The sequence below is a fragment of the Patagioenas fasciata genome, chromosome 3 (assembly GCF_037038585.1).
Source record: "Patagioenas fasciata isolate bPatFas1 chromosome 3, bPatFas1.hap1, whole genome shotgun sequence".
Lineage (NCBI taxonomy): Eukaryota > Metazoa > Chordata > Aves > Columbiformes > Columbidae > Patagioenas > Patagioenas fasciata.
The window spans coordinates 20241099-20268295 of NC_092522.1; the positions used below are offsets into that span (position 1 = coordinate 20241099).

The following is a 27197-nucleotide window of genomic DNA, read 5'->3' on the forward strand; positions in this document are numbered from 1 at the left end:
AGAGCATTTCATTGACTGAGTCACTGGGTTTGCATCTGAACAGCTAATCGCCAGCTATGGTGAGTTCTAAAACCAGAAAACAAGGTGCTGTTGAGCCAATGTCTACCTGCAATGCTTAATTAATTTCTCAGTGATGTTTCTAGATTCTGAATATTGTCCTGCTGGTTTAACACAGAGGAAGATGTTTGATAACATAGTGTTAGGAGTATGCCACCAACAGCCCAGATTCAGTTTTTTCCAACTGTGCCACTGCACTACTTACAGGCCACATGGTGTATGTAGTACCATCTGCCACCGCTGATGCCATGTTGTGTGGAATGAATGCCAGCCCCATTCGTAAGTCTTTACTATGGCATCCAGCTCATCATCTGCTCTGGTTCACTTCAGCAGGTGTGAAAAGACCTGGACTGCCCTGCTGTGAAGCTCAGAAACCATGGAAATCACAGCCAAAAATGCCCATTTGGACACAGTGCCAGTCGATTCACTCGGAGCCAGTTCATTAGACTCTGCATATTGCACTTTGCCAACGAGCTGATCTCCCACATCTAATGCCAGCTATGTCTTTCCTTCAAACAGCTGACATGTGTGCAAAGGCATCCATTCCAATTCCTCAATTGCTTCAGCTTTTGCTCTAGTGTTACGTTAATAGCTATCAAAGGCTCACTCTTTTCTCACTCCTGACCATGCAGATGTTGGCTCTTACTGCCTGGCAGGTCTCCAGAAGAGGCAGAGGTCTGAAAGCTCCTGCATAGTAGGAGCTTCAGGTCTTTACCTCTCAAATGTTGAACTGTCAAAATGGCACAGTGAAGTCGCTCCAGTTTACCTGTATGAGAAATTTCACATAGTGCATTACAGCAGAGTTGGCATTAGGATCCTAGAAGTGCCTCGCATATGGGCCCTCAGTAAAAGGAGTTGCTTTAAACTGAGATTAGTGCTTTAAATGTCCACTGGCATTCCAAAGTTATTTAAAAAAATAACTTTTTTCTTGAGCGAAATTACTGAAGTGGATCTGAAAGGTATTCTAATGATATTTAAGGGCAAGAGCAATCTTCACTGTAATTTCAGTAGTCTCACTTTATAGAACCTTGAAAGTAGAAAATACCCAACAGGTTATTTAATCTTGATTGTCACCTGACACTAGGATCATGTATGCACCAAGAGTTAGGAGCAGCCATGCAGATATCAAGATTGAAGGCATCAGCCTCCTACACCATAAACCTTTGTCAGCAGCCTCTTCCACTGGTGGTGGTTCTGCTGAATGTGTGGGTGTGAATTCAGCCCTCCCCCAGCTGCCTCCTGCCCATCACCTCGTGTCAGGTCTGAAGCAGTTCTTTGCAGTCCTGCTCAACTCTACTTTTTCTCTCTGGTGTCTGCGAGGTGAAAATCCTCACAGTTCATCCCATGGTTTCCACTGTCTGACATTGTGGAAATGGACATGGGACTCCACAAGTCCTTTCCCAAACTTGGGGTGAGAGGGAGCTGGTAGTCAGAGTTGAGCAGTGGCTTGTCCCAGACGTGCTGTGGTCTGGTAGGCCCCACTGGTAGTTTGTTGGACTACTGAAAACCTACGTGTCAGTCTTGAACATCTGTGATCAAAATGAGGTAATGGGATGGATTCAGAGACCCATACCTGCATATCAGTTTGTACACCTTATCAATGCTTGTGTCATATGCACTAGCAGTTCACACGCAGGAGGGATTCCAGGCAGGTGCAGTGAATTTTGGACTGGATACAGAGAGGAACCACATCTAGATTTTTTGGTCTCTGCCATCGTCAAATTCAAAGTCACTGCTGGTTTTGCAGCTTTGCAGACAGCAGGTGAACTGCACTGTTTACCTAAATTCAATACTGATCATTAATATAATTGGTACTCAGAATTTTGTTTCATCCGCCTCAGAACTGTGAGCATAAACTAAGAATAAAAGCAAAATTTCTGTCCTTTCAACCCCTAAATCTGACTTATCTGCCAGGACAGACTTACACCATGACATAGGAACAGCAAGGAAAATCTAGCAGTTATGTTTTATGCTGGGAAATGGATATGAATAGTCTATGCTATCCAAGCAAGGAAGTAAGTAATGTTATCAGATATCCCTGTGTAAAATATAATTTTAATTTCTCCTGACTTAGGTCTTTGCTTTGAAGTATTACAAACCAGAGACCTATTTTTTAACATGCATAGATGCTTGATACTGTGCTGAACAGTTTCTTGTGTCCAAAAATCCATAATTAATGTGCCTTTAATAAACTCATTCCTTCAGCATTCTCACTTCTACTGGTTTTGAGATGAGACCCAGCTCCTGCATGTAATATATATGTGTATTTTACTTATGCTCTTCATTAACAAAGACCTAGGTTGTCTGCTTCCCAAGAAAATTAGAAGACTATATTCATGTAACATGGATTCTGAGACTAGCCTGATGCAGAAGGGATTGTTTTTCTTTTAATACAATGAGGGAGAGACAGTCATAAAATGAGAAAACTACATGAAATAGTTTTACATTTGGGAATAAATGCAAAGAACTGGACTCAGTTAGATTAAACTTGATAAAAAAATGTTAGAAATCCAGTTCCCTAAGGTATTTTAATTAATAAAACCTCATTGTTACTGAACTTTAATTGGAAAGTCTGTAGAAACTTGGAAAAAGGTAAGGAAAAACTTGATTATTGAAAAGAGTATCTGGGGGGTGAAGTTTTGATTACTGGTGATGCTTGCTTCTTGCAGCTATTCTCCTTGTGATTTTGCTGCTGCAAGAATATAAGTTTATTGCTGAAAAAGTGGTAAGTCTTAACTTGAATCTTTTAGGTGGCATCTTAATTGAGTGTGATCTTTGTACTGTAGGTAAGAGAAGTATTAGCTTATACCTTTAAAACTGCAGACAAATATGTGAAAGCTAAAGCAGGTGTTTTGGGCTCAACTTTACCTAGAAAAAAGCCCAGTAGTTCCAACAGTAAATAGCGTGACTAAGTATTACAAGCTTCCACATCTGTGGAGTTTTCTAAAATGTTTACATGAGCATAAGAGAGGAAGAATCAACTTTTTGGTGACTGGAAAACAAAGAAGTCAAAGAAGAGTTGGGAATTTTGCTAACTTTTGGATAATCTTTGTGAGTTTTAATCTCATATGTTCTCTTCCTTCTAGCTACGAATGTCATGGCTCATCCATGGTGTCTTGCTGGGAAATATATCCCTGGTGCTGGTCGAGAACAAGACAGGAACGGAACAGAGCCGGACGTTCTGGCATGTGGATAACAGCGAAGGTTTGGGAATATGGCAGTGGATGATCTTACCTCTCCCAGATATTCTGGATAGGTATGAGTCTCCTCATCATTCTCCTTCATGGTGATCAGTCATTCCATCACTAGCTAGCTGGCAATGGAAATGGCCAGCAGCGCTCCTGGAAGTGGCTCCCACAGGGAGAAGCAGCGCTTTGTCCCCAGGAGGTATCTTCTGTTACAGGTGGAGAAAAAGAATGACTGAGTAGTTAGAGCAAAGCACTCAATTTTAGAACTCCTGAGTGGTGGTCTTGGTTCACAAACTGGGTCTCTGAATAGTATACAGCAAGGGGCTTAAACTTACGTGTCTCTGTTTCATTGACTGGAAATAATCATTCTCCTCACATACTGCTTCATGTAGTGTGTTTGATCATCTTACGTGGCTTGCTAAAGTTGGATGTGAGCTGCACAGCTGATTACTTTTCTGGGTATCAAAGTCCCCAGTGTTGAGTGTGTCTAGATCTGAGGATTAAAAGGATGGGAGAAAAACCTGCTGAAAATCAGGTAAGGATGTATCTGAACACCTTTGTGTTAGCTGTAGCAGGAGGCTCAGCTTAATAAAAGTCTGTCTCAGTTACGTCTGTATTCTGGCTTTAAGCACAAAGGGTTTATCTGGTAGCATATGCTTAATCTGGTAGCATATGCTTATTTAAAGAGTGTTGTTTTAGCTGCTTCTTACAATTCAGCTTTAAGGGAATACTCCGTTGTTCACTGTTTACTTTTTATGTGTGCTCTGGCCTCTGGTGTTTGTAGAGAAGACACAGACATACTTCACCTCCTGCTGCCCTGGCCCCTAGGCTGTAAGATTCATCTACAATCTGTGTCATGAGCACTAGTGTTCTTTGTCTTTTTGGAAATCTGTGCCCTAGAAATAATGGATTTCATTAAGGGATAGTTTGCCTTACAAGAAGTTTGAACAAACATTGTATGAATATGTCTTTTATCTTGCTGGCTCTTGGGGATGCACGTAGGCTGCAAATACAAGGACACTGCCAACGCTTTGGTCCTGAATGCATAATTAATATTGTGCGTCAAAGATTTAAAAAATACCAGCATTAGGCTTATTGTGCAGCCACTGCTGAAGCACCATTTGTAAAAATACCTGGTAGCTTCATTCCCATTCAGTGTTTCCTTTGAAGAATGGTATATTTTGTCATTATTATTTATGTGATTTATTTTCTAATGTTGCCAGGGGAATGTTTTGTACCTGAATTATTCTGTATTCTTGTACTATTGCTTTCCTTTAAATACTCTGTGGTTGCACAGTCAAGCAGAGACTACTTTGATCTTGGAAGCCAGGCTAGCAGGTTCATGTAGAATCACAAATCCAACTGCTACATGGGAGGTTAAGTCATAAGCAAGGAAATCTTTGAACTTTTGGTGTCTCCTGAAAAGTTTTGTCTGTATTTATTCACAGAAAGTGCACTATTTTAATGAATTCTATCTGAGGTTGATTTATTTGAAACCAGTCCTTCCTGAGAAGGAATACATCTTCCATGAGATTTGGAAATACTTCAGGTGTCTTTTGCATCATCTTGGAACCCATTTCTTAGGAAATATGAACTGATGTACAGATTAAGAACGAACTCCATGGAAGTGTACACCAAAATGGTACAGGGAAGACTGCAGTATATATACTTTGGAGATAAATGGCAGTTTTATTGAACTGTAAGAAGTGTTTAATTGATGTGAACGCAATGCTGGTGCAGCTGAAAGCTTGCTGTGTCTGTCTTTTTCTAATTGGTTCTTGTGTCAGTAGCTGTGAGGGTCTGCGTTAGAAGTATGATATTGCAGATATTCCTACAGAAGGAGCTAAACTTTAAATCACCCCTCAGAAGTAAAGCTCTTGAATAAAGCACACCAGTATGCCAGTTCCACAAATAATTAAAGCACATTCCATTGTAATTGGGAAGCTGGATGAAAAGTGTTATTAATAACAAGATAATATGCTCTAAAACTGCTCAAAAGCATGCATGTTCAAAAGCTGCTTAGCCATAATTTCCATGTTTGGCTTATAGCACTTCAAAGAATCATTAGGAAGACTTCCAAGAAATTAGATCAGCTCTATCTTTAGAAACAGACATTTCTTAAATGTTTTATGTCCCCTGGGCTGTTCAGGGAAATTATGTTTTGGCAAAAAATCACAGCTAGAACATTTCAGGTGATTTGGCAGTAACGGCAAGTAGGGAGGAGTATGACAAAGATGCTAAATTGGGACTGAGGGATGTTAGATTTCTAGCACTGCCTTATCCTGGGCAACCCAGAATACATTCCTCATTTCCAAGAGTACGATGAGGAAAGGATTGTCTTCTTTCCTCCCATCTGATCCTTAGAAAATCATCCAGTTGCAATGTCACCTTGTGTGAGGTCTTTCCTTTCTTGCATGGCCTTTAAAGAGGCTGAAGTCCTGGCTTCTTACATCTTTCCAAAGTTAGCTATTCTTCCTCATCTTGAGAGTTTGCTCATGTGTTGTGGAGGTTAATGGAGCTGTAACCTAGTTCCACATGCTCGGTGTCCTCTGTGGAGGGGGGAAGGAAGGGTGAAGGGCCTGGTGAAGGATGTGCCACCAAAGCAGCCACCACCAATGAAGCCAGTTGTGGGCAAGAGCTTCTTGAGCTGCTGGATGAACAAATTGTGCTTACCAGAGGCAAAAGGCAAAGTCTCCAGAGGTGCTGAATTTTAACTTGCCATTTAAATATACTCAGCATGAACTAACAATCCTCATTTGGCCCCCATGGAGTCACCTGCCCCTCCCTGAAGGACAAATCAGATAATCAACACAGATTAGTGAAAGCCAGGGAACTGGTAATTTTTGCATACTGAAATTTACACATTAATGCAGTGCTAAAGTGATTGGGTTGAGAGTAGTGTAGAAAACTGTGTTATTGTAAAACTGTTGTATTAGATGGAAGATTACCATTTGTTTTCCAGAGATGAGTCTGTTGAGAATTGTTCTTTTTCACCTTCACAGATATGCAAGTAGGAGACGGTCTTGAAAGCTCTGTCGTAGTTGATAGTTTGGGCTTGCTGTTTTTATACATTTGGTTTTAGTTAGTAAGTAAATGTGAGTTTGAATTTTAATAATGATATAGTCATGGGAATGTGACAGCAGGAGCAAACAGAAGCCTCATGTAATTGAAGATGAATGATTTGTGTAGCTAATAATTAGACATTTTGTTAGTTTAACAGTATGGTTAAGGTATATTGCATAGATAAATTGCAAGCACGTGTAACAAAGTGATTCTCTAGAGCTGGCTGTAGGCTGATGCTTAGTGCCACCAGCCCACCTAACAACTGTTTTTCCAGACAGTGGAAAAGGTGGAAAAGGTTTAGCTCTAACAGGCTGAAGCCTGGCTGGAAAAAATTACTTTAAGAAACAAATACTAATTCTCTTGATTTCTGCTCTCTTGGAGAAGCTGAGGCCAGCCACGTGGAGTGACATGTAGACTAAATGTTCCGTGGGTCCATCTACCGCCTGGCTGGAGTTGCCTTGAAGTGGACTTCACATGAGCCAGCCCAGCCCAACTCTGGTCTTTTAAGTACTATATTCTCTACTCTACCTGTATGTTTCTTTAGAGATTTCCCTGTAACTTCTGTTGAGAGGAACTTTTTAACAAATGGCAACTATTAATAGCAACATGCCCAACCTCAGTGCAGTCTTCTGATAGAAAAAAGATTGTATAGAAGTAAAAAAGGAAAGTAAATGTGTCTACTGGTTAGAAAGGCTTCCTTGGCCTCCTTCATCCTTAAGTTTATTTTTTTGGCATTACAAAGGCTAAATTCGTAGCCAGTCTTAAGTAACAATGGCCAGATGGAAGGAGGGCTGAGAGAAGGAGTTTACTTGAAGTCACTAGAAACTTCATTTTTGATCATAAGCAGTGGCACCATTTGCCTTCTCACTGATAGCAGACTGGACTCTGTGTCCTTTTAGCAGGGCAGTACCTTCAGAAAGTGAAAAACAATTTTCTTTTGGTCTCATTGTGGTCAGAGAGCTTAAAAATTATTTTCTTGCTGATGATCTTCTGAACACAGACTGAGGAATTTTACTATGTTGGAAGAGAAAAATGTGACTTACTAGGTAGGTAGTATGGATGTGACTTTCCTGAGGAAGAATGCAAAAGTGTCTACAAACTTAAGTTACCCCAGAAGGTGACCTTCTGTTGCAACAAGTCAAAATTCATGTCCAGATGATTATATTTTCTTTCTTTAAACTGGTTTCTTTACCTATTCCATTCTTACTGGTTTGCTGGGTTTTTATGGACTAGGCTGGTGCTCACTGGTTTTTCACCTGTGTGCCAATGTGGGGTTCTGTTTCAGTCCTCAGGAGTGATCCCCTTTGCTCTGTCTGGCTCCTTCAGCCGTGCTGATCGCAGTGGCAGCCAGAGCAGCTGCGGAACCTCTCACTAATTGCTGCAGGAAACAGAGCAGTCAAAAGAAGTTGTCTCAGTCATACCACTCTGCTGCATTTCTGCCAGTTGTGGCTGAGCATTCTTCTTGTCTAATAATTCTGTCTTGCATTGCTCTGTCTTTCCCTTGCACTGCTTTCAGATTATCTTTCTAATGAGTTTCTGAGAATTAGTTTTCCCATCAAGGAAGAAAAAGAAAAAGAAAGTTCTTGGCAACATTTTGTACCCAGAGACCTGTTTGTCTCCTGTTATTCCTGAACTTTCATCCCATTCTATGGTGAAGAAACAGGGACCCTCCATACAAACAACAATCACAGAATCACCGAATGTTAGGGATTGGAAAGGACCTCGAAAGATCATCCAGTCCAATCCCCCTGCCACAGCAGGAACACCCAGATGAGGTTACACAGGAAGGTGTCCAGGTGGGTTTTGAATATCTCCAGAGAAGGAGGCTCCACAACATCCCTGGGCAGCCTGTTCCAGTGTCTGTCACCCTCACTGTGAAGAATTTTCTTCTCAAATTTGAGTGGAACCTCTTGTGTCCCAGTTTGAACCCATTGCCCCTTGTCCTATCATTAGTTGTTACTGAGAAGAGCCTGGTTCCATCCTCGTGACGTTCACCCTTTACATATTTATAAACACTAATGAGGTCACCCCTCAGTCTCCTCTTCTCCAAGCTAAAGAGACCCAGCTCCCTCAACCTTTCCTCATATGGGAGATGCTCCACTCCCTTAATCATCTTTGTTGCCCTGCGCTGGACTCTCTCCAGCAGTTCCCTGTCCTTCTGGAACCGAGGGGACCAGAACTGGACACAATATTCCAGATGTGGTCTCACCAGGGCAGAGTAGAGGGGAAGAAGAACCTCTCTGACCTACTGACCACCCCCGTTCTAATACACCCCAGGATGCCATTGGCCTTCCTGGCCACAAGGGCACAGTGCTGGCTCATGGTCATCCTGCTGTCCACCAGGACCCTCAGGTCCCTTTCCCCTACGCTGATCTCTAACAGGTCATTCCCCAACTTATACTGGAACCTGGGGTTGTTCCTGCCCAGATGCAAGAATCTACAGTTTCCCTTGTTATATTTCATTAAATTTCTCCCTGCCCAACTCTCCAGCCTGTCCAGGTCTCTGGATGACAACACAGTCGTCTGGCATATCAGCCACTCCTCCCAGCTTCGTGTCATCAGCAAACTTGCTGACAGTGCACTCTAGTCCCTCATCCAAGTCATCGACGAATATATTGAATAGGACTGGTCTCAGTACCAACCCTTGAGGCACTCCACTAGATACAGGCCTCCAACTGGACTCCACCCCATTGACCATGACTCTCTGGCTTCTTTCCTTCAGTTACCACATTACCACATATGCATTCATTGGTCACATCTACACCTAGCTCTCTTTGTTCTTATATCCATCCAACAAGCATAGCCTCTGTTGCTCCAATGTGGTCCCATATTACTTTGTTAAAAACAGAGTGAGACTTTAATGGCCCTATTGCTGCTCTTCTGCCCTGTATTGTTAGCTATGTCTGCTTCTGTCCTGCTTTTGAAGTAAGAGTTATTCTGCTGATGGCTGATGACTGTTCTTTTCATCTGAAAAAGGGGGGTTTGGTGACAGTGTGTGCAGAGTATCTGTGACAGTTTTTGTACGTGTGTATATTCGGTATGGTTGCCTTTAATAACACTTTTTAAAATCTCTGCCTTTATTACTGGCTATTAAGTAACTTCCTGTGTGACAATCCTGTCCCTGTAACTGAGTTTGGTTAAGATGCTTGTATTTCTCCAAATAATCTCATTCTACCTAAGTATATCTTTTATCCCAAATAGTAAGTATTCCTTTGTGAAGTGAGCTAACAATGCATCATTTGTAACAGAGAAGTTAATGGGAACCTGAATGTAATAAGGGTTAGTGACCTGAAACTTCTCCATTCTGTAAGTACCTTGATCTCAAGCAGGTTCAGCTGTAATTATTTTAGCTAGGTAGAGAGAGAAATCACTTCCATCAGAGGCGAAACATTACAAGATATGAAATGGGATTTGTACGTATAGGCATGCTGTGATCGTGTCACTGTGTGGAGGATTGAGTACAGAGGAGATTAACATTCAATCTTGGTTAATAATCCCTATCTTTCTGATAAAAAGAAAAAAAATAGTGATTATGAGCTTTTCTAAAATAATAGCATGAAGACAGCTGCCTGAGTCTGGCTAATGGAAACATGAAATGTCTGTGTGAGCCAGGGACAATATTTAGGTGGAATTTGGAGTTGTTACTGAAGGGAGGGAGCTGCAAAATTTACACAAGGTCGGCTCTCTGAGGTCTTCAATTCAAGGAGAATGTTTTTTATTTCCTTCCAAACAGAAGAGGACATAATAAACCCAACAGCTAACATTTCTGTGTGATGAAGACTTAAGAATAGGTGACATAAGCAGAAGAGTTTGTCCTCATAGAGGTTATACCAACATAGCTATAGAAGTATTTTCATATTTTTAGCTCCGTATTTCCCTATGTAAATAAGCCCCAGATATTTTGGGAGGGAGCCAGTCTTCTGTTAGGATAAAGGAAAAAAATAAAAAAGTGAGCAAAAAGAACCAACTGAACAGAAAATCCTGGATGATGTGATGAAGTTCAAATGCTGACAACGCTGAAGTAAAAACCAAGATTTAAAGATCCTGAGGAATGAAGAAAATTACAGCCCAAAAGCTCTGATGTTATCCTGTTTCTGTCAGCTTTAACTGAGTTGGAATATGCTTGGTCCTACCTTTCATGGAACTGCTCATCTAGATTCAGATTTCATGGGCTGGGCCAAAGAAACAAACCAAAAAGCTTACTTGTTATGCCTTTGGTGCCATTTCTAATCTGTGACTGAAATATTTAATCAGTAGTCACCTTTGAGTGGTTTTTGAATTTATGTAAAACTTGTACCCTTCAGACAGCCTCACTGAGGTTCCCCAAGGGAGAGACCTGAACTAGGTTTTTTTGTCCACCTGGTACAGCAATTCCCACCTGTCTCAAGGAGATTTGAAGAAAAAAAAAAACAAAACAAGAAGTCCTTTGTATGAGTTGTATTCAAAGCTCAGCTGACACTCAACTCTGCGGGGTGTAACTTGCACTTCCCAGTTATCATACATCTAAGGAACATTTTTTCTAGCTGTACTCCTGGGGTCAAGTAGGACAAAAGAAGAGACAGATAAGAAGTAATTTCCACCAGTCCTCACATAACATTTTTTTTCTAATATCCAAGCCATGAAAGACTTTTGTAGCAGCCATGTTTTCGTTCCTATGAAGAAATCTAGCTTAGAAACACAGATTTATCTTATGAGGAGTTGAGTTCCATGTGAGGAAGTTACTGGGATTTATTAAGCAACAAAGTCACAACAAACTTGCCAGGGCTAATCTTGCTGTTCCTGTGTAATTTCCTTCAGGAATGCCCTTTCATGGCCATCCACCACAGTATCTGTGTTCGCAGTGAGTGTGTCTGTTCAGTGCTGTGGACCAGTACCTGTGCTGTACGAGTGCCAGTTGAAGTACTGGATGTGCAGTCATCGTACCCCACTTTGATCTGTGCAAAAATGTCAGTGAGGTGTTGTCACCTCCCCTGTTAGAGTCATTGCAATAACATACACTTCTGGTGTGTCCATACCAGCTTTCACCAAAGTCAAAGGGAGTCATTTTATTGATTTCACAGATCAGACAGAAAGAAAAAAAAAAAGGGGTGGTGGGGGAGGGAGCAAGGGAATGAGATTGTCTGTGAGATTTTTTCCATTTCACTGATGTGTGACATTTCCATCTTCAGTTTTGATTAAGTTTCTCTTAATTAGCCCATTAAGCTAAAACCACCAAAGCTAATGATTGAAATGTTGGTTAACTGATGATCTTGTTTCAATGGAACCTGAAAGACATCATATTTCTAAATTAATAGTGGCATTAAACTGGAGAAGAGAAAAAGATGAACTATTTGTTGCAGAAGTGCTGATCTCAAGAGAAGATTTATACAGAAACTTCATTCATGTTAGAAAAAAAAATCAGATTAATAGACAACCAGAGCGGCACTGATGGTCCTAACAGTGTTTGACATTCACATGATTTTTCTATTTTGGAGGCATTTGTGTCATTTTTTTTCATCCCTGGTGAACTTCAGAAAACTTCTGAAGTGTTCTGGTCCCAACGCTCCTGCAGGTGAGATCAGCATGGCTGTCTCTTAACTTGAATGAACTGCAAATACAAAATGCAACCTATTGTGTTCTTATATGGGCACGTTAGATGGCACTCCCTTCAATGACAGAAATACTGGCTTATATCATGCCTTTCTGTTCTTAGGGGCTGAACATTTGATAATTCTTGTAAGAACAACTCTTTGTTGTCTGAAAAGGCATGACATGCACAGCGCATCAAAGGATAACACCTCGGGGCATGAAGCTTAAATTCTGTGGAGGAAACTGCCTGAAGCTATTTTCAGATGTATTTAGTTGCCAGGTACAAAGAAAGGTACATAGTAGTCTTTGCAGAAGTATCTGCCTCTTCTTTTATGCAACCTGAGCTAAAGACTGCAGAAGTGGAGGGTAGACACATCTAAGAACTGCTTGTCTTTTTCATTCATTTTGCAGCCTCAACTTAGCACCTTACAAACATAAGTACACATCAAAATATCCACATCTCCAAGTAGCATTTAGTGTGCACCCCCAGGAAACAGGCTGAAGATTAAATGCATCAGAGACTCAGTTCCAGTGGTCCCTTCCATGCAGCTCCAACGTTCACTGTGTGCAGGGCACTGATTTGCAGACACAGCCAACTGAAAGACATGTAGCTGAATCCATTTCCACCTTACCTCTTCCTGGGGGTTTCAGCAACACACAACAGAGAGGGAGAAGCTTCTGCTGAGCTACAGCCTGTAGTTTACAGCCCAAGGTAGGTCCTGGTTCTCCATCACATACCAGACTGTGATCTGTGGTGGTTCAGGACCTGTTTCAGGTAGGGTTCAGTCATCGCTGCTGCTGCCACAGTAACTTAGAGGGAGAAGTAGATCAGAGCCCCCTTTGTCTGTCCAGCAGCTGTTGTTTAAGCCTCACATGGCATGTCTGGAACTGAACAGTTTATGTTTATGCTAGAGCTTGTAATTCCATTTGGAGTGTTGTGGGATGTCAGCCACGGAGCAAACGGAGGGAGGAGGCAGGGGGAATAAGTACTTAGAAGCCAGTTTAACATCCAGTGATTTTTATGTTTCTTCCAGTTCTCCTCCTAGACATACCTGCAGTGGGTTTCAGGTATACCAGCTAAGAACTGTGGGGATTCTGGCAACATCAGACCGTACCTGCACTTTGTATGGAAAGTCAAAACATACACTTTTGTGGTCTCCAGATTTGTTTGGATGGAGATGCTACCTTTTGAGCTAATAATAATGCATCATTTAGCAGAGAAAATTATGTCTTGCTCTTTGGAGTTTCATTTAATGCTAGGGATATTCTTCCTTCACTATATCCACTGTTCTTTGTGTCAATCGCCTGCTTTTTCATAGCAGTTGCTCGTGTCTTTAGAGTATATAAAATCCATTTTAGAAATGTCTCTCCATATGTTCAGTGTGTATCTCCAAGAAGCAAGACATTTCAGTATTGAAGCATTATTGTTTTACTTTACCAGAAATAAAGAAGGAGGAACGTAGTTACTATATCAACTCTTTTCTGTTGTGAACAGACGGTGCTGTGTTCTCAACCCTTTTGCACCCTTCAGGGACTGCTAGGATTTTTTTTCTGTTTGAAGCTTTTGCTTTGGTTGGGTCAGCTTTTCTCACTGGCTCCCCATCTGTAGCTTAACAAGAACATCAGTTGCAGAAGAAGACAGCACTTCAATATAGGTATCCTCAAAAGGCACAGATATCCCTGGGGTCTGTTTTAGCTTATGTCAAACCTCACTGTCATCACTGGTGGTGAAAGCTGCGCTGTATTTCAGAACAACATGGAAGATGATTGTGTTTGTTGACAGAGTCAGACGGCTGAAATAGTAAAAACCCTCATTGAAAACACAGGAAATCCTGTCCCAAAGTAAATGCACATATAAACAGAGAAGATTGACTTGAATTTTGTTTGAGGGGGATTGATTTTCTGGTAAAGGAGAGGTAGCTTTTAAAAACTATAGGAGACGACAAGACCAATGTAAGAATACTGGTAGCAGACAAAAAGCTAAGAGAATATTTTAGACCCATTACTATGCATAAAGGACTAGAATCTGCAAGAAGAAAAAAAAGTCTGCTGGTGTTTGAATTCTTGGTGCATTGAAGGTATGGGATTTCTACAGCCTTTCTAAATAAATAAGACTGCTCCTCAAAAATATCTTTTCCTGTCACCAGTTTCTGGTCCAAACTGGAACACCTGCAAGAATTTGCATTCATGGCTCATATGTAGAAGAGCAGAAACTGTCAGCCACAGATCCACAGTAAAGTGACCCACGAATGGCTTAACTTCTGGTGGTGTAAAACATCAAGATACAACAGAGAATGAAGTTTAAGTAATATTTCGCGTTCTCTGCAGCTTGTTCTACAGCATATGATAGTTTCATGTTTTTATAGTCTTGGTGCAACTTCTCAGCATCTTATCTCATTTCTAGGCCACGGGTGACTGCTTTTAGAAATTGTTCTCTTTCCTAAGCAAAGTATTATGATTTTATGTGGTAGATAGGGAACGGGAGAACATGAACTTGCTAAGCTAAGAGAAAATCTAAATCCATGAGTGCACTCTATTAATGCATGGTCAATATAGTATTAGATTAGAAGTGTTTGATTGTGGGTTATTTTTGCTCTTGCTGTTGACTTGTTATATCACTGAGGGTGAATTTACAGTGATCTTTCTTCTGGTCGTGTACGAGCGGCAGAACTCGCTGGCAAAGGCCAGCTGAGAGTGTGGAAGTGATTTAAGGCAAATTTGCTCAGCTTCTACAAGGAGATAATGAGTTCTGCTCCTCCTATGGATTACCCGATGTCAGGTCCTTCCTTTTGTGACTACCAGGACTGTCAGCCTTTGCTTCATAGACAGTGGATCCAGACCAAATACTTCCTCAATTGGTTTCAGCCTTTGATTGCCAGTTCCTTTTAGAAACTCCAGATGATTTCATGAGCCCCAGTCTAGTTATTTTTATTAACACTTTAGGGTGTAAATCACTTGTGAGAATAAAATCATTTAGATGTCTGGTTTTTTGTTTGGTTGGTTGGTTTTTTGATTGTTTTTTTCCCAGAAGCTAGGGGACTTTATTTTCTAGCCTGGCACCCACACCCACACACATGCTTACACTTGCTTCAGGCTGTGTGCCTCTGAAGGGAAGACGGGCTGTATTCTTTTTTCAGTTTACCTATACTCATGCACAGCTCCCTTCCTCAGATCATCTTGCTTGTTAAGGGCGAGGATACTTTCTCTGTCAATTTTGTATTTTTTTATATGAAAAGTTTTTTTCTCCATTCTAAAACAGCTTTAATTGTGAAGAGTTTTGAGTTTCATCTCTTTTAACAGAATTTAATCCATGTTCTTCCAATCTGTGCAGGTTTTGGTTTCAGATCATAGCTTCATGGGAAGAAGGATCTGATGCTGTTATTGCTTTTGACAATGTCTCCCTTAGTCTGGACTGTTATTTAACAAGTAAGTTTTCCTTTTATCTGCGAGTGACTTGTCTTTTATTTGCCATGTAATTGAAATTTTGAAAGGGGCTGGAACTGTGGGGAAGGGATTTGGCGTTGTTATCTTCAAAAGACTCTTGAAATGTAAAGGCATGTTTCAGAAATAACTGTGCTTAGTTGGAAGAGGCCATTCAGATGCAGACCTGATTTGTGGAGCCGACCAGTGAATGGGTTCCGAGCTTGGCAGTAAATGGGTTGTAAGACATATGGTGTGTGAGCATCAGCTTCCAGCTGAGACAGTAGCATCGCCTCTCCACCCAGGCTGATGCAGAAGCCAGTCTGTGATTATAGAGTTCCACATGACCAGGTCTGCTGTGTGACAGTTATCAAAATGAATGACAGTTGGACTCTGGCTAGGGGAAGACTGGCATCCTGTGATTGACACTAACTTTCCAATAACATTGGGCACAATACGCCAGTTAAATTAGAACAAGCTTATTTTCTTTGGACTGACATGCATTTAAGTCTGAATCAGAAACTAGGATCTTCAATCTCTCCTACTCTTGGGAAAAATTTGGATTCTGATCCAGACTTTGTGACTGACTGGCCTCTAGAATATGCCCAGTCTGTACCTCAGCTGCCAGATTTCACCCCATTTAGATTTTTATTGAACATTTGTGTCTGGCTCATCTTTCACAGTCTCATGCATAGTGAATTGGTTAATTTGTAAATGTGTTCAATGATCTGTCAGTCTGTACCTCAGACCAACAACTTACATGAGGATTGGAGGATTGCTGCTCTGAACATATGAAACTTCTACAGTGGTTTGAGCGGTAGAACTTGCCTTCTTTCATCTCCTAGGCTTGACGCTACAACCTGTGTTCAGATTGAAAACATCTAAACCACATCTTCATACAACAGCAGTCAGAATATTTCATCTGCTTTGTGTTATGTTAATTTGCACTGGCTGGGGCTGTGAGTCTTTCCATTTATGCAGTGATACCCCTTGGTTTCTGTACATGAGTACAATGTACCTCAGGTTCCAGCGTTGTAAAGAGGTCTTAAGGTTATGCTGTAATTAAAAAAAGTTGCACATGCTTTTTTATTGGATAAAAGAAACTTTCTAGCAGTTGCTAAAGATTGTGTTCTGTATTTCTGCTTTGTGTCTTCATTCACTTGCTATTTTTCACACCACTCATTCCTGTTTATTTTTCTTTTGTCACAGTTCCCATAACAGCAATGGAAAGACAATCTGCCCTTTCCTTTTAATAGTGTTATATCCTGTGGCTGCAGGCTCTTGCTCTCAGCGAAGAAGCCTCCAGCCCTTAATTTAGCTTCAGTTTTGGATTATGTACTGACTTAGCCACCCCCAGTGATAAACCAGTCTGTGGCTTCTTGTTTTCCAGTTAGTGGAGAAAAGACACCTCGAGGTACCACTCCAGACTCAAGCAATTTACTCACCAGCAGAGGTGGCCAGAAGAAGTTTGGATGGGAACAAAAGCTTCTGGGAAATCTCCAGCTCAACACTGCCCCCATTTCTGGTCCAGCAGGTAACTGTCTGGTCTGAGAAGCATTTTCAGACAGCAGAGATTTGCAGCTAGTGCAGATTTCAGTTAGATGTGGCTAAATGCAATATGATTCCTTTTTTTTTTTTAACCAAAGCCTTTGTTTGGAGCTTTTTTGCAAGTCCTTTACAAACGTAACAAAACAAGATGTAGAAAGCAATTACCTTTAGCTGTTAACTGTACCTTGGATTTTGATTGCAAGCTGGTGAAAGAAAGATCCAGAGGGAGCCTCTTCTTCAAGTGAAATGTGCTTTTAAATGGCAAGAAAGGTTTGTTTGGTGTTGTGGTCATTTAAAAATAGTCAGGAATCAAAGTGAGATGTCCAAATTGGCTGAGTCCAGCATGTGATAACCTGAACACCCATCTATAGTTAATATAGGCTTGGTTTGAAATAACACAGTTTTCCTTTTTCAGTAATATTTTCATTGCCCATTTAAAAGAGTACAGTATTGGACTTTGTTTTAAAACATGATTTTTAGTTAGATAGAAATGTCAGTCATATATGGTGAATGTTGTTTCATTTTTCCTTGTCCCCTAAGCTCCCCTTTCCAACTTAACTGTAGTGGCATGGGCCCAACAGATGCAAGATTGCCATTCCCTCCCTTTCAGATTACTGTTTCCCAAATGTTTGTCTCTTCCCTCTCCCATGCTTGCCACACATTCAAAATATCTGTTTTGGGCCCTACATTTCTATTTAAACATGCTTCCTTTCCTTTCCTTTCCTTTCCTTTCCTTTCCTTTCCTTTCCTTTCCTTTCCTTTCCTTTCCTTTCCTTTCCTTTCCTTTCCTTTCCTTTCCTTTCCTTTCCTTTCCTTTCCTTTCCTTTCCTTTCCTTTCCTTTCCTTTCCTTTCCTTCCCTCTTCCTTGCCAGCTTTTCTTCCTGGTTTGAATCAGGTGGCCACAACATCCAGCCTATCTGGGGGAGCAGGGCTGGCCGTGGAAATGAGGGGTGATTACACAAGAGACGAGCACTTGCTATAACTACCACCCTCAGCACTGTGTGCAGCTGTTTCTTCTCACTTAGACCTAGGTGATTACCAATTTGAAGTACCAGCCCTTTTAAGGTAGAGCTGTGGTTGGTATATGCCTCCATAAGCCCAGGGGTTTGTTCCTACTGCCTCCTTCTCTCCCACTCCTCCATCTTAGAAAGTCTTCTTTGAGTCAGTTCTGTTCGAGTTCATGTTTCACTTTGCTACCTGCAGCATCCTGTTGAAATGCATGAACTAGTGACATAAGCTCTGATAGCAACAGCAGTCTGGTCAGCGTGATCAAAAGCTCCACACAGTTTTCAAAGCCTGCCTGAAAAGCTGGGTGTATTAGCCCACTGCATGCTGCTGCAGCAGGGTTGCTGCTGGTACCTGAATTCTCTTGTGAAGTGAGCTCTGACAGTGGAGGCCAAGAGTTGCCATCAAGTAGAGTTTGTTGGTATTTTATATACCGAGCATCATACAGCAAGAGAAGTGCAGGGGCATTGACAGGAGTCTTGGAAGAATGAGACAGAGGGAATAAGCCTGTATGAGGGGATGCTGGGCTGGGTGGGCCTGTACTTCAGCTATGAAGGTTGTGTCTAGCTCTGTTGCAGATGTGTATGAGCTTGGGCTGGTCACAAAGGTGTGATTTCCAAGAAGACCCTTACATCCTCTTTGCAGATCCTTTGCAGCCTTCCATTCAATATCTGTGTCTCCCTTCCCTGCCTGTAAGTGGAACCCCCTTTTAAGTGCTTTCAGTATTGCTCTTGGGTCAGTGATCTAGTGGCAGGATGCATACACAGGTATAGATTATGGACTTCTGACTGACTTCCCTTAACAGTATTAGTGCTTAGGTGGTGATGTAGTTCCCCAAGGTAGCTGCACATTTCCTTTCAGGGTACCTACTGGTTTAGTAACACAAAAGCTATTAGGTCGGGTTCTGGTTAGAGAAGGGCCTGAAGTTTGGATGCAAAGTTAATGTAAAGTGGCTGTGTGGGTGATAGGCTAGAAATAGGCTGTAGGTTTCTTTGAGAATTTTGGTACTTCCTACTTTTCACTAGACCTGAGATAATGGAACATCTTCTAGCTTTTCTGCTCCCTGTCGTATCTGAGGAATGCAATTTAAAGAAAAGCTTGGATAGTAGAAATAATGGGAATCAAATTGCATGGGAGTAGAAGGTCACTGAGGTATTTAGAGCAATTCAAATGATTTGTTATGACCTTGGGGTGAAAATTCAAGGCAATTCCTGTGGATTCTAAGACAACTTGTCTGATTTCTGGGCTTGGCCCTTGGTCCTGTTCGTGTTCTGTCTAAAATTGTCTCCAGCCTCTGAGGTTTGAAATCACTCCTACAGTAACTTTCTATTCTTTGTGCCCTCAGTGTAGACAGAGCAGAAATCTGAGAAACTAAGCTGCAGCTTCTTGCAGTGGGAAGTCATTGCATTGCTGTGGGTCTCCACAGCAAAGAATCACCTTTTTCCTTTGTGTTGCTGGGTCCCTGCTCTCAGTAAATGCTGCAGATGTTTGTTTGATCCGTGGGCTATGCATTTTGCCCAGCTTTAATCTTGTTTCTTTCTGCATCCTGTAATGCATTTGAGAAACCTCAGACTGAGTCTGTCAAGGCCTTTGCTTTGATCACCACATATTTACTTTTGTCCGAGTGAACCGACAGCATCAGTGCCACCCTGAAGTCCCAAAGACTGCATTGACCAATATGAGCTCATCCAAAAGTAATTACAGCTAATGTGATCTTTGGCTTGCGTGATGGATCGTAGGCTATAATATTTCCTTCTTAAGAAATCATATTAAAACAAAGAACTTTGTTCCTATAGCTGAGGAGACAACAGGCTAACAAAGTGCCCTCCCCAAGTCCCCAAGCCAGCTCAGCCTACACAGCAGGAAGTACAATTTGAAAGACAGGTACCACTTTGTTTACGTGACAGTAAATCCAAAGAAGCTCCATTACTTCCAAGGGCCTGTTTGTAACTGAGAACAACCTCATACATGCACCTGCTAGCTTTGCTTGGAAATGCATTTTCAGCAAAAGAGATAGTCATCACCACCAGCCTCCCTGTCCACTCTGTTCCTAGGCCCTGTACCCAGTGAATTACTTCTTCAGCCTTGCCATTTCTTAGCATGGCTTGGTGTGCCTCTGGGAAATGTACACTGAAGGTTCAAAAGACATAATGCAGCCATGCTGTGAAAGAGCCTAAAGCTTTCAGGAATCTGTTAACTACTGTCACGTGTCACACATGGAATGATGGATGCTCTGTGTAGAGAAAAAGATCCAACATTGCTACAACTAATGTGGTGGTGTTGCTCTGTCAAGTTTCTTGATGATGACCAGAATGAACAGAGAAAAATTCCTGTAGGTTTCAAGTCACACCATTACTTGCAGTGCAAGTTGGCCATTAGGTAGATGATCACCAAGCAATGCAAATGCTTTCCTTTTCAATTAATTAATGATGTGTTATTGCTGACATGCCAACTTCTTGCTGAAAGGTTGCAGGTGAAATTTGATTCAGAAAGAAGCCTGCAAAAAAGTTGTAAGAAAACCTGTGTGTACCAGAAGGTTGAAACAACTTCATGTGGAGCTAGGATTTTTGATTGAAATGGTTAAATCTGTGCACTGTTTATTTTGATGTAAACCAAGCTTACTTTGGCTTTATTTTTTAAATTTATTAGGTATTAGCATAAGTAAAACAGAAAGCTGCTCAAACCATAGCATTTCTCTACAGGGAGTTTAACTACCAATTAAAAAGCCAATTTATATCAAACTAATGCAATTTCCTTTTATAGACAAGGCCAGAATATGGGAAATTCAGGCAAATAAAGATACAGTGAGCAATAATGAGGAATTCTAGGTAAACAAATTACTATCATGGAAACTGGAGGAAACAAAATAGGATTCTCAGTAGGCAAAAGGAGATAACAAGACGCAGAGCAATCAAGCTTTAATTAAACATTTCTGTTGCTTCTGAATAGGCTGCAAATGCCATGAGGATAGCCTCTCTTTTGATGTTTCAGCTTCTCATCTGTCCCACTGACAACTTACTCATGTCAGGGCACACAGAACAAAAACGGTGTGTTGTGAAATGTACAAAAATATTAACCTTTTTTGCCCTCAAGTCTTGCGTTATTTTGTCTCATCTGATCTGTGTATCCACCAGCCATTGTGTGACCATGGTTTGTTGCATGGAAACTGTCATCAAATCATTTTCTCATCCAGACTGGATTGCTGTTTTTCTTCAGCTCCGGTCTCTTCTTCCTTGGTCGTTGCACAGATTTTGTCTTTTGCATCAGGGAGAGTCCTCTTATGAGTACTCACATATCTGTTTCTCGGAAGAACTCTGAGTCACGTTAGTTAATCAGATGAAAGAGCCGAAAGGAACAGCGGAGTGAGTATTAAGTAAAAGTAAATTACATTTAGTTGCTCTTTGTGTGCAATTATACTAACTGAACTGTTGGCATAATGCAATAAAGGTATCTGCAGAATTGTATTTTTGTATTAAGCATCAATTAACACAGTGAATAACTGCTCAGTGCCCTCCTCCCAACAAAAGTAGCATCCTGAACAGTAACAGAAAATGTTCAAAGATGGGTGGTGAGATCTCATATTATGTGGGCAAGAATTTCTTTCTTGCAGTGTTTACATTCGCTTTCTCTATAGGATTGAAAATAGCAAAGGTGCCATACTGAAAATCAACATGCAACCAGATCCCAACATATCAAGTTGAATTGACGTAAATGCTCTCCAGAGTTATTCATGCAATTGGAGTAAACAGGACCTAAATTTGGACCTAAATTTTAAAGCTGTCCATTCTTAAGAACAGCAGTTTAAATTGTGCAGAAACTGCTGTAAATCTCAGGAAAGGTCTTGAGATAATTTTTCCACCTCCACCCAACTTGGTCTTTATTATCCAACACACATTTCTACTAATCTTTGTAATTCTGAACATACAAATTCCAAAAAGTTAGTAGCATGTCTCGCTTTATGGAAGACTCCTGCTATCTCTTTAAGCAAAACATAAAAGGTAAGAGAAATTAGTTTTCTTCATGCTGCTAGAATAGTTTCTGGTCCCAGAAGATACCAAGAAACAAGCAATTCTCAATGCTGTTCAAAGTCAGCAATGCCCTTGCCCCATTCTATTGACCACAGATTCTTTCCTACAAAGACGCCCTGATAGTGTTCACTTTGTATGGACACATAAGAAAAAGCTTTGAGTATTTCTTTGAAATGATACTTAGGATCAGTCTGGCATACATTTGTCATGACTGCAGATGCTCTTCTTGTTGGACTCAAAAACATGTCCAAGTCTTCCATTGCTGCCCTCATTCTGAAAATGGAAAGACAGAGGTAGAAATAGTAACTCCATAAATAGTTGAAAAAACAGGGTCTTCTTAGTCTAACCGTACCTGTGTAACTCGTTCTGGTATTGCTGGCAAGACTCACTAATTTCTTTGGTCATCTTATATCCCATTAATGTCATAGTATAGACACATTTGTACATTTCCAGTTATTTTAGGCGGAAGAAAATGTATCTAGGGGCTGACTCTGTGCAAATCTTCCACTTCAAGGCTGCACATATTCTTATGCATGGGGTTTTCAGAAAGATCTGTCATCTTTATTGCTCGAAGAACAGGTTCAAAGACTGTGATTGTCAGCACAACCTAGTTCTGCCATTTACCATTATCTTTCAAACCCCTGCCCTGCCCCAGTAATCTCTGGCAAGCTTAATATTGGAAAAGGTAATAATCTCAAATTACTGCTCACAGGACACTGTTAAACAACTGAACACAAAGAAAAAATTGAGAGGTTTTTCCTTCTTTACATCACTGAACATGTTTTTTAGATATGCTTGTAGTATATTTTGCCTGCAGCCTACCAGCACAGACCAACCCTGGACTGATGGGTAATGTATAACTGAGATTGCTTATGCATCAAGTAAAAGGTGTATCCCTCCACACACACCATGATGCTTAATGGCAGCCGAATGTTGGTGAAGGTTAAGATGGGCAATTTTCTGTAAGCCTCTGATTTCTCATACTGGCCAGGTATTGTAAGGGAGCTTGTGAAGTTTTTATAAATCAATGAAGCAACTATTCAGCTTGTTCATGTCATCAAGTTTGATTCCATCTGCCTTGGAGGAAGAACTAAAATGAGCTTCCTGAGGGACAGCTAACAGAATTGCGCCCAGAAGTTTAGTCACCGGGGTTCTTACATCCCTGAAGCATGAGACCCTGTAGCACTTATTAATGTTTTTTTTTTTACTCTATTGGAAGTAGGAATAACCTCTTGGCCTGAACATGAGTTGTGGCAGCAAATTCCATAAACTGCCTACACATTTTTTAAAGCACTTATGCATTTCACTAGTGCATTACTCCAGATTCCAAAATAAGCCAAGTACCATGGTGCTTCATTGGTCATTTTCTCAAATCATAGTAAAATTTTTGTTCTAAATGAGTTGAACCTCAATTCAAACCAGCTTAATTTAACAAATTACATTTAATACATTTAGGCCCTGGAGGTATAGCTAAAATGCCTCTGTCTGTTTTGTGATATGGAGTTCATATGCTATACGTACCAGTGAAATAACTTTCCCTGTTAGAAGTACAAATGTGCTTTAGACTTTGCTCCGCTCATTTCTTTTTATTGTTGCTCGTTGTTATTTGCAGCATTGCCGGCAGCCATGCTGCCTGCAGCTGCAAGTGGTATCAGAACTTCACGTGCATTAATCTTTTTAAGTCTTGTGGGGTTTTGTTCTTTTTGTTTTCCAAGAGCAGGACATCAGTCTCTTTTGCTGTGGCTGAAATCCAATGCCTTGGTTGTTGTGCATTTTACATATCTAGTCAAGCTGTTTGAAAACTAGAATTTCAGCTGTACAAAAGAAAATAAGCATGAGTGACTGTGTCTTTAAATGTGCCAGTAAATTTGGAAAGAAAAGTTGAGAAGAAGGAATTTTTAAAAATCTGTTTTAATAGAGCCAAAATGGCATTTCTTGCATAATGTTGTTGCTGAGACCTTAGCAGTGTGTTGGGGACATTGCCAGTGAGCTTGAGGAGGGCAGGTGTGTGGGTGAATGGGCAGAATACCAAATGTTTCCTCTGCCATGTTTCTTGTGCAAGTGAGGATTCCATCCAATGAGTGATGTATAAATTATTCACTGAAGTGTAGTACCCGAATTCTGAATTTCAGTGTACTCTTCACTACTTTTCTTTTTCCCCCACCTTAAACAGGAATTTCCAGTTTTTAAACCCAGTTAGTATCTTGCAACTGCTAGTGACAGAATCTATAGGGACCCTACATTTAACTACCTGTTAGTTGTCATAATGGGAATGCTCAGCTGTTTCTGGAAACCAGGCGTCTGTAACTTTTGTGAAGTTGGGCAAATTTCTGAAATCTACTCATTGTTTGGAGGGATTTAGACAGGAGAGTCCTGCTTTTCTTCCCATTGTGTGAGCATGAGGTGGCAGCGACGTTGTCTTGTCGCAGCCTGCGGAAGGACCGAGAGCTGTGCCCTGCAGTATGCGACAGCCCACACTTGTGTACCAGTGGAAAAAATCGATGCTTCTCACCAAGCTGCTTAAGGAGTTTCAATTCAGCACTGCTGCTTTAGTCTTTGGAGATCAAAATAATGCTTCAAATTGAATTACTGTAAACTGCTGTGGCATGCAACAACCTGTAGAAATGCTCTGTCTGAGCTCATGAGAAATGTTGCAGTCATTTCTAGGATCAGGAGAAAATCAATACTTTACAGGGAGCGAATGGGTTTTCTTACTTCAAAAAAGAAGTGGTGTGTTATCTAATACGGGCAGTACTCTGTTCTGTTACTAGTGGTTTAAGATCTTGGGCTGCTGTTAGGTCTGCAGATTGAGGGTTGGCTTTGGGAAATTTTTCAGAGACCAAATGGAGGGAAGTGCGAGGGTTTTAGTCTGTATCCAGAATTGTAACTAAGGCCCATCTGTCCTAATTATGTTGAAATGAGGGGTGACTTCTTCCCATGCCATATTCTGTCCCATTTAATTCAGTGACAAAGCTGTTAAATGTTGGACAGGCTTTCGGTATTGCATATGAAAGTGGATATCAACAGGAGGAGGACTGCTTGCAAGTCAGTGCAGCCGTGACAAGTGAGGAGACCACACAACACGTGGCTTTGGGTTTTACCGAAATCCTTGCTGGTTCAAATCAGGTGCAGTCTCCCCATAGACTTCGCTTGGGTCAGACGTCCTCCTGCAATGATTAGGGCAAAGGTCACTACCCAGCTCTGCTACTTCTCCCGTTCCTGCCTGACATCTACCCAAACAGAGCAAGTAAATGTGTCTGCTGGCACTGACTACAGCAACTGCAGAATCTGAGAGGCTTTACGTATCATCTTCTGCAATATCACCTTATCGATTACAACAGGACTGCTTTTGAAATCTGAGGTAGTACCTCCTGTGCTCACTCATCTCCAGGTTCCTTACATCACACTCCCTGGCATAATGTATCTGTGGTTTTTCATTCCCCAGACCTTCCATACTCTGTTTTAGAAGCCAGATTCTAAGAGCTGAGATGCACTTTCACTTATCTGAAAGTGCATCTCAGCTCTATTTGCTCTATTTGCTCTTACCCTGGTACTGCCTCTGCACTGAAAGTGAGCCCCCTCTGTTCTGTCCAAGAGGCAGAAAATACAAAAGTTGTTCTGGATGCTTCAGTTCAAAGTCTGGAGGCATAATGTTTGCAGCAGGAGGGCATTTTTCTTCTGTTCCACCAGGGCATTGAGCTTTTAAGGAAACCAAGGGCTATTAAAAGGCATTTTGGAATACAACGTAGTTCATTGATGCCCTATCCCTGGAACCCAGTGGGAGTCAAGAGCTGCCGGTTTCAGGTCCAGCTGTGCTGTGTGTTACATGTGTGATATCTAGAGATACTTTCGCCAGGGCCAGTAAGCAGATACATAAGCAATGAGATCTATTTAAAGGGAGTAAAAAATAAATGTAAGGCTTAACCACAGCAGTATGCATATGCTGTGGTCTGTGCTAGGTTTTATCACTTCCAGTTTTCCATTTTGATTCTCTTGTGTTTTGAGCTTATTGTCCCCTTGAAGGTCACCTGCTTCTGCCTTTGGGAACATATTTGATGTTTCACCAGAGACATCCAAATGGTTTCTTATTGTTCCAAACGAAGACACTTACCTGCCTGCTTTACTAAACATATGTTTCAGTGCAGGTGGCTTAGCCCACTGGGATACTGCAATGTTAAATCACTCTGATAGCTGACAGAATGAGTTTCTCATCTTCTATTTTGTGTTAGATTTTGCTTGAGTTTGGGGATTTTTTTGAAAAATAAACATAGGTAACTTCTGGTGCAAAACACAATATCAGAGGTAGTGAAGCATTTTGCTTAGGAACTTTAAGACCTTGCGTTCTCAGGTGCTTTTCCCCCTCTTACCTGTTTTTCTTGGGGCTTTGGGGGGAGTGCATTGGAGACAGAGGAGGGGGGTAGTTCTTCAATTCTTCTATTTGTTACCTACTAATTTTAAGACTTCATACTGCCACCTATTGCAGAAGGATGGAGAAATAAGTAAAATAAGTATGTGAGTATCCATATAAAACAAGTAACAGTAGCAAAGCCTCTAGGGGACTCTTGCAGGGAAGTTTTAAGGAGGGGTGGCATAGATTTTGCAATAAGAAGGAAGAGATTGTTCTCTCAACATTGGAAAGCTTTCCTAAAGTACTAATTTTACATTGCTTCTTGGAATAGCCAAGACTATATTGCAAAACTTTTTTTTCAAAAATGCCAGCCACTTTCTTCTTAAAGTCCTGCCAAATTATTTGATCCATTTCATGCATTGCACTTTTTTATGAGAAGGAATTTAGCTCAACTTCAGAACTAGTCTGTGAAAAGATAACTCAGACCTTGTGCCTGGCTAAACTAATGTGTTTCCCTGTATATTTGGTGGGTGAACCCGTCCAGTGACAGTAATGATGGAACTGTTGGCCTCTCCGGTCCAGACACATGGAAACTATCATTTCTAGACCTGATCTGCTTAGAAAATAGCTCCACATTCCAAGAAGGAGATCAAGCTTTTGATCTATCTGACCTATCATTGCTAAAAAAGTGGAAGCTGGGGGGAAAATGCTACCCTTTGAAAAACCCATAAGGAGAGCTGGCTGACCCAACATCATTCGTAGAAATAATGTTCTTTAGCTGTATTTCAAGTCTTTTGTCTTCAATGACAATAGAATTAAGTAACAGAGTTTATTGGATTGTGTATATTAACTCATTAATATAATAAATATGAATGATGAATCATGTAGTGTACATAAAAAATGCTTAGTCTACTTATTTGCCCTATAGATCTTAGTTTTGATTACACATGAAATATTTCTGGATATACTAGC

General features: G+C 41.0%; 1 protein-coding gene across 1 annotated transcript in view; it reads left to right on the plus strand.

Moving 5' to 3' along the window:
* LOC136100169 (ALK tyrosine kinase receptor-like) overlaps positions 1-27197 on the plus strand; it is a 106905-nt gene that overhangs the window by 45160 nt on the left and 34548 nt on the right. The window contains exons 5-7 of the mRNA XM_071805915.1: positions 3144-3313; positions 15208-15302; positions 16687-16830. Of these exons, the coding sequence (XP_071662016.1) occupies positions 3144-3313; positions 15208-15302; positions 16687-16830 (409 nt within the window). The remainder of the gene's footprint in view (positions 1-3143; positions 3314-15207; positions 15303-16686; positions 16831-27197) is intronic.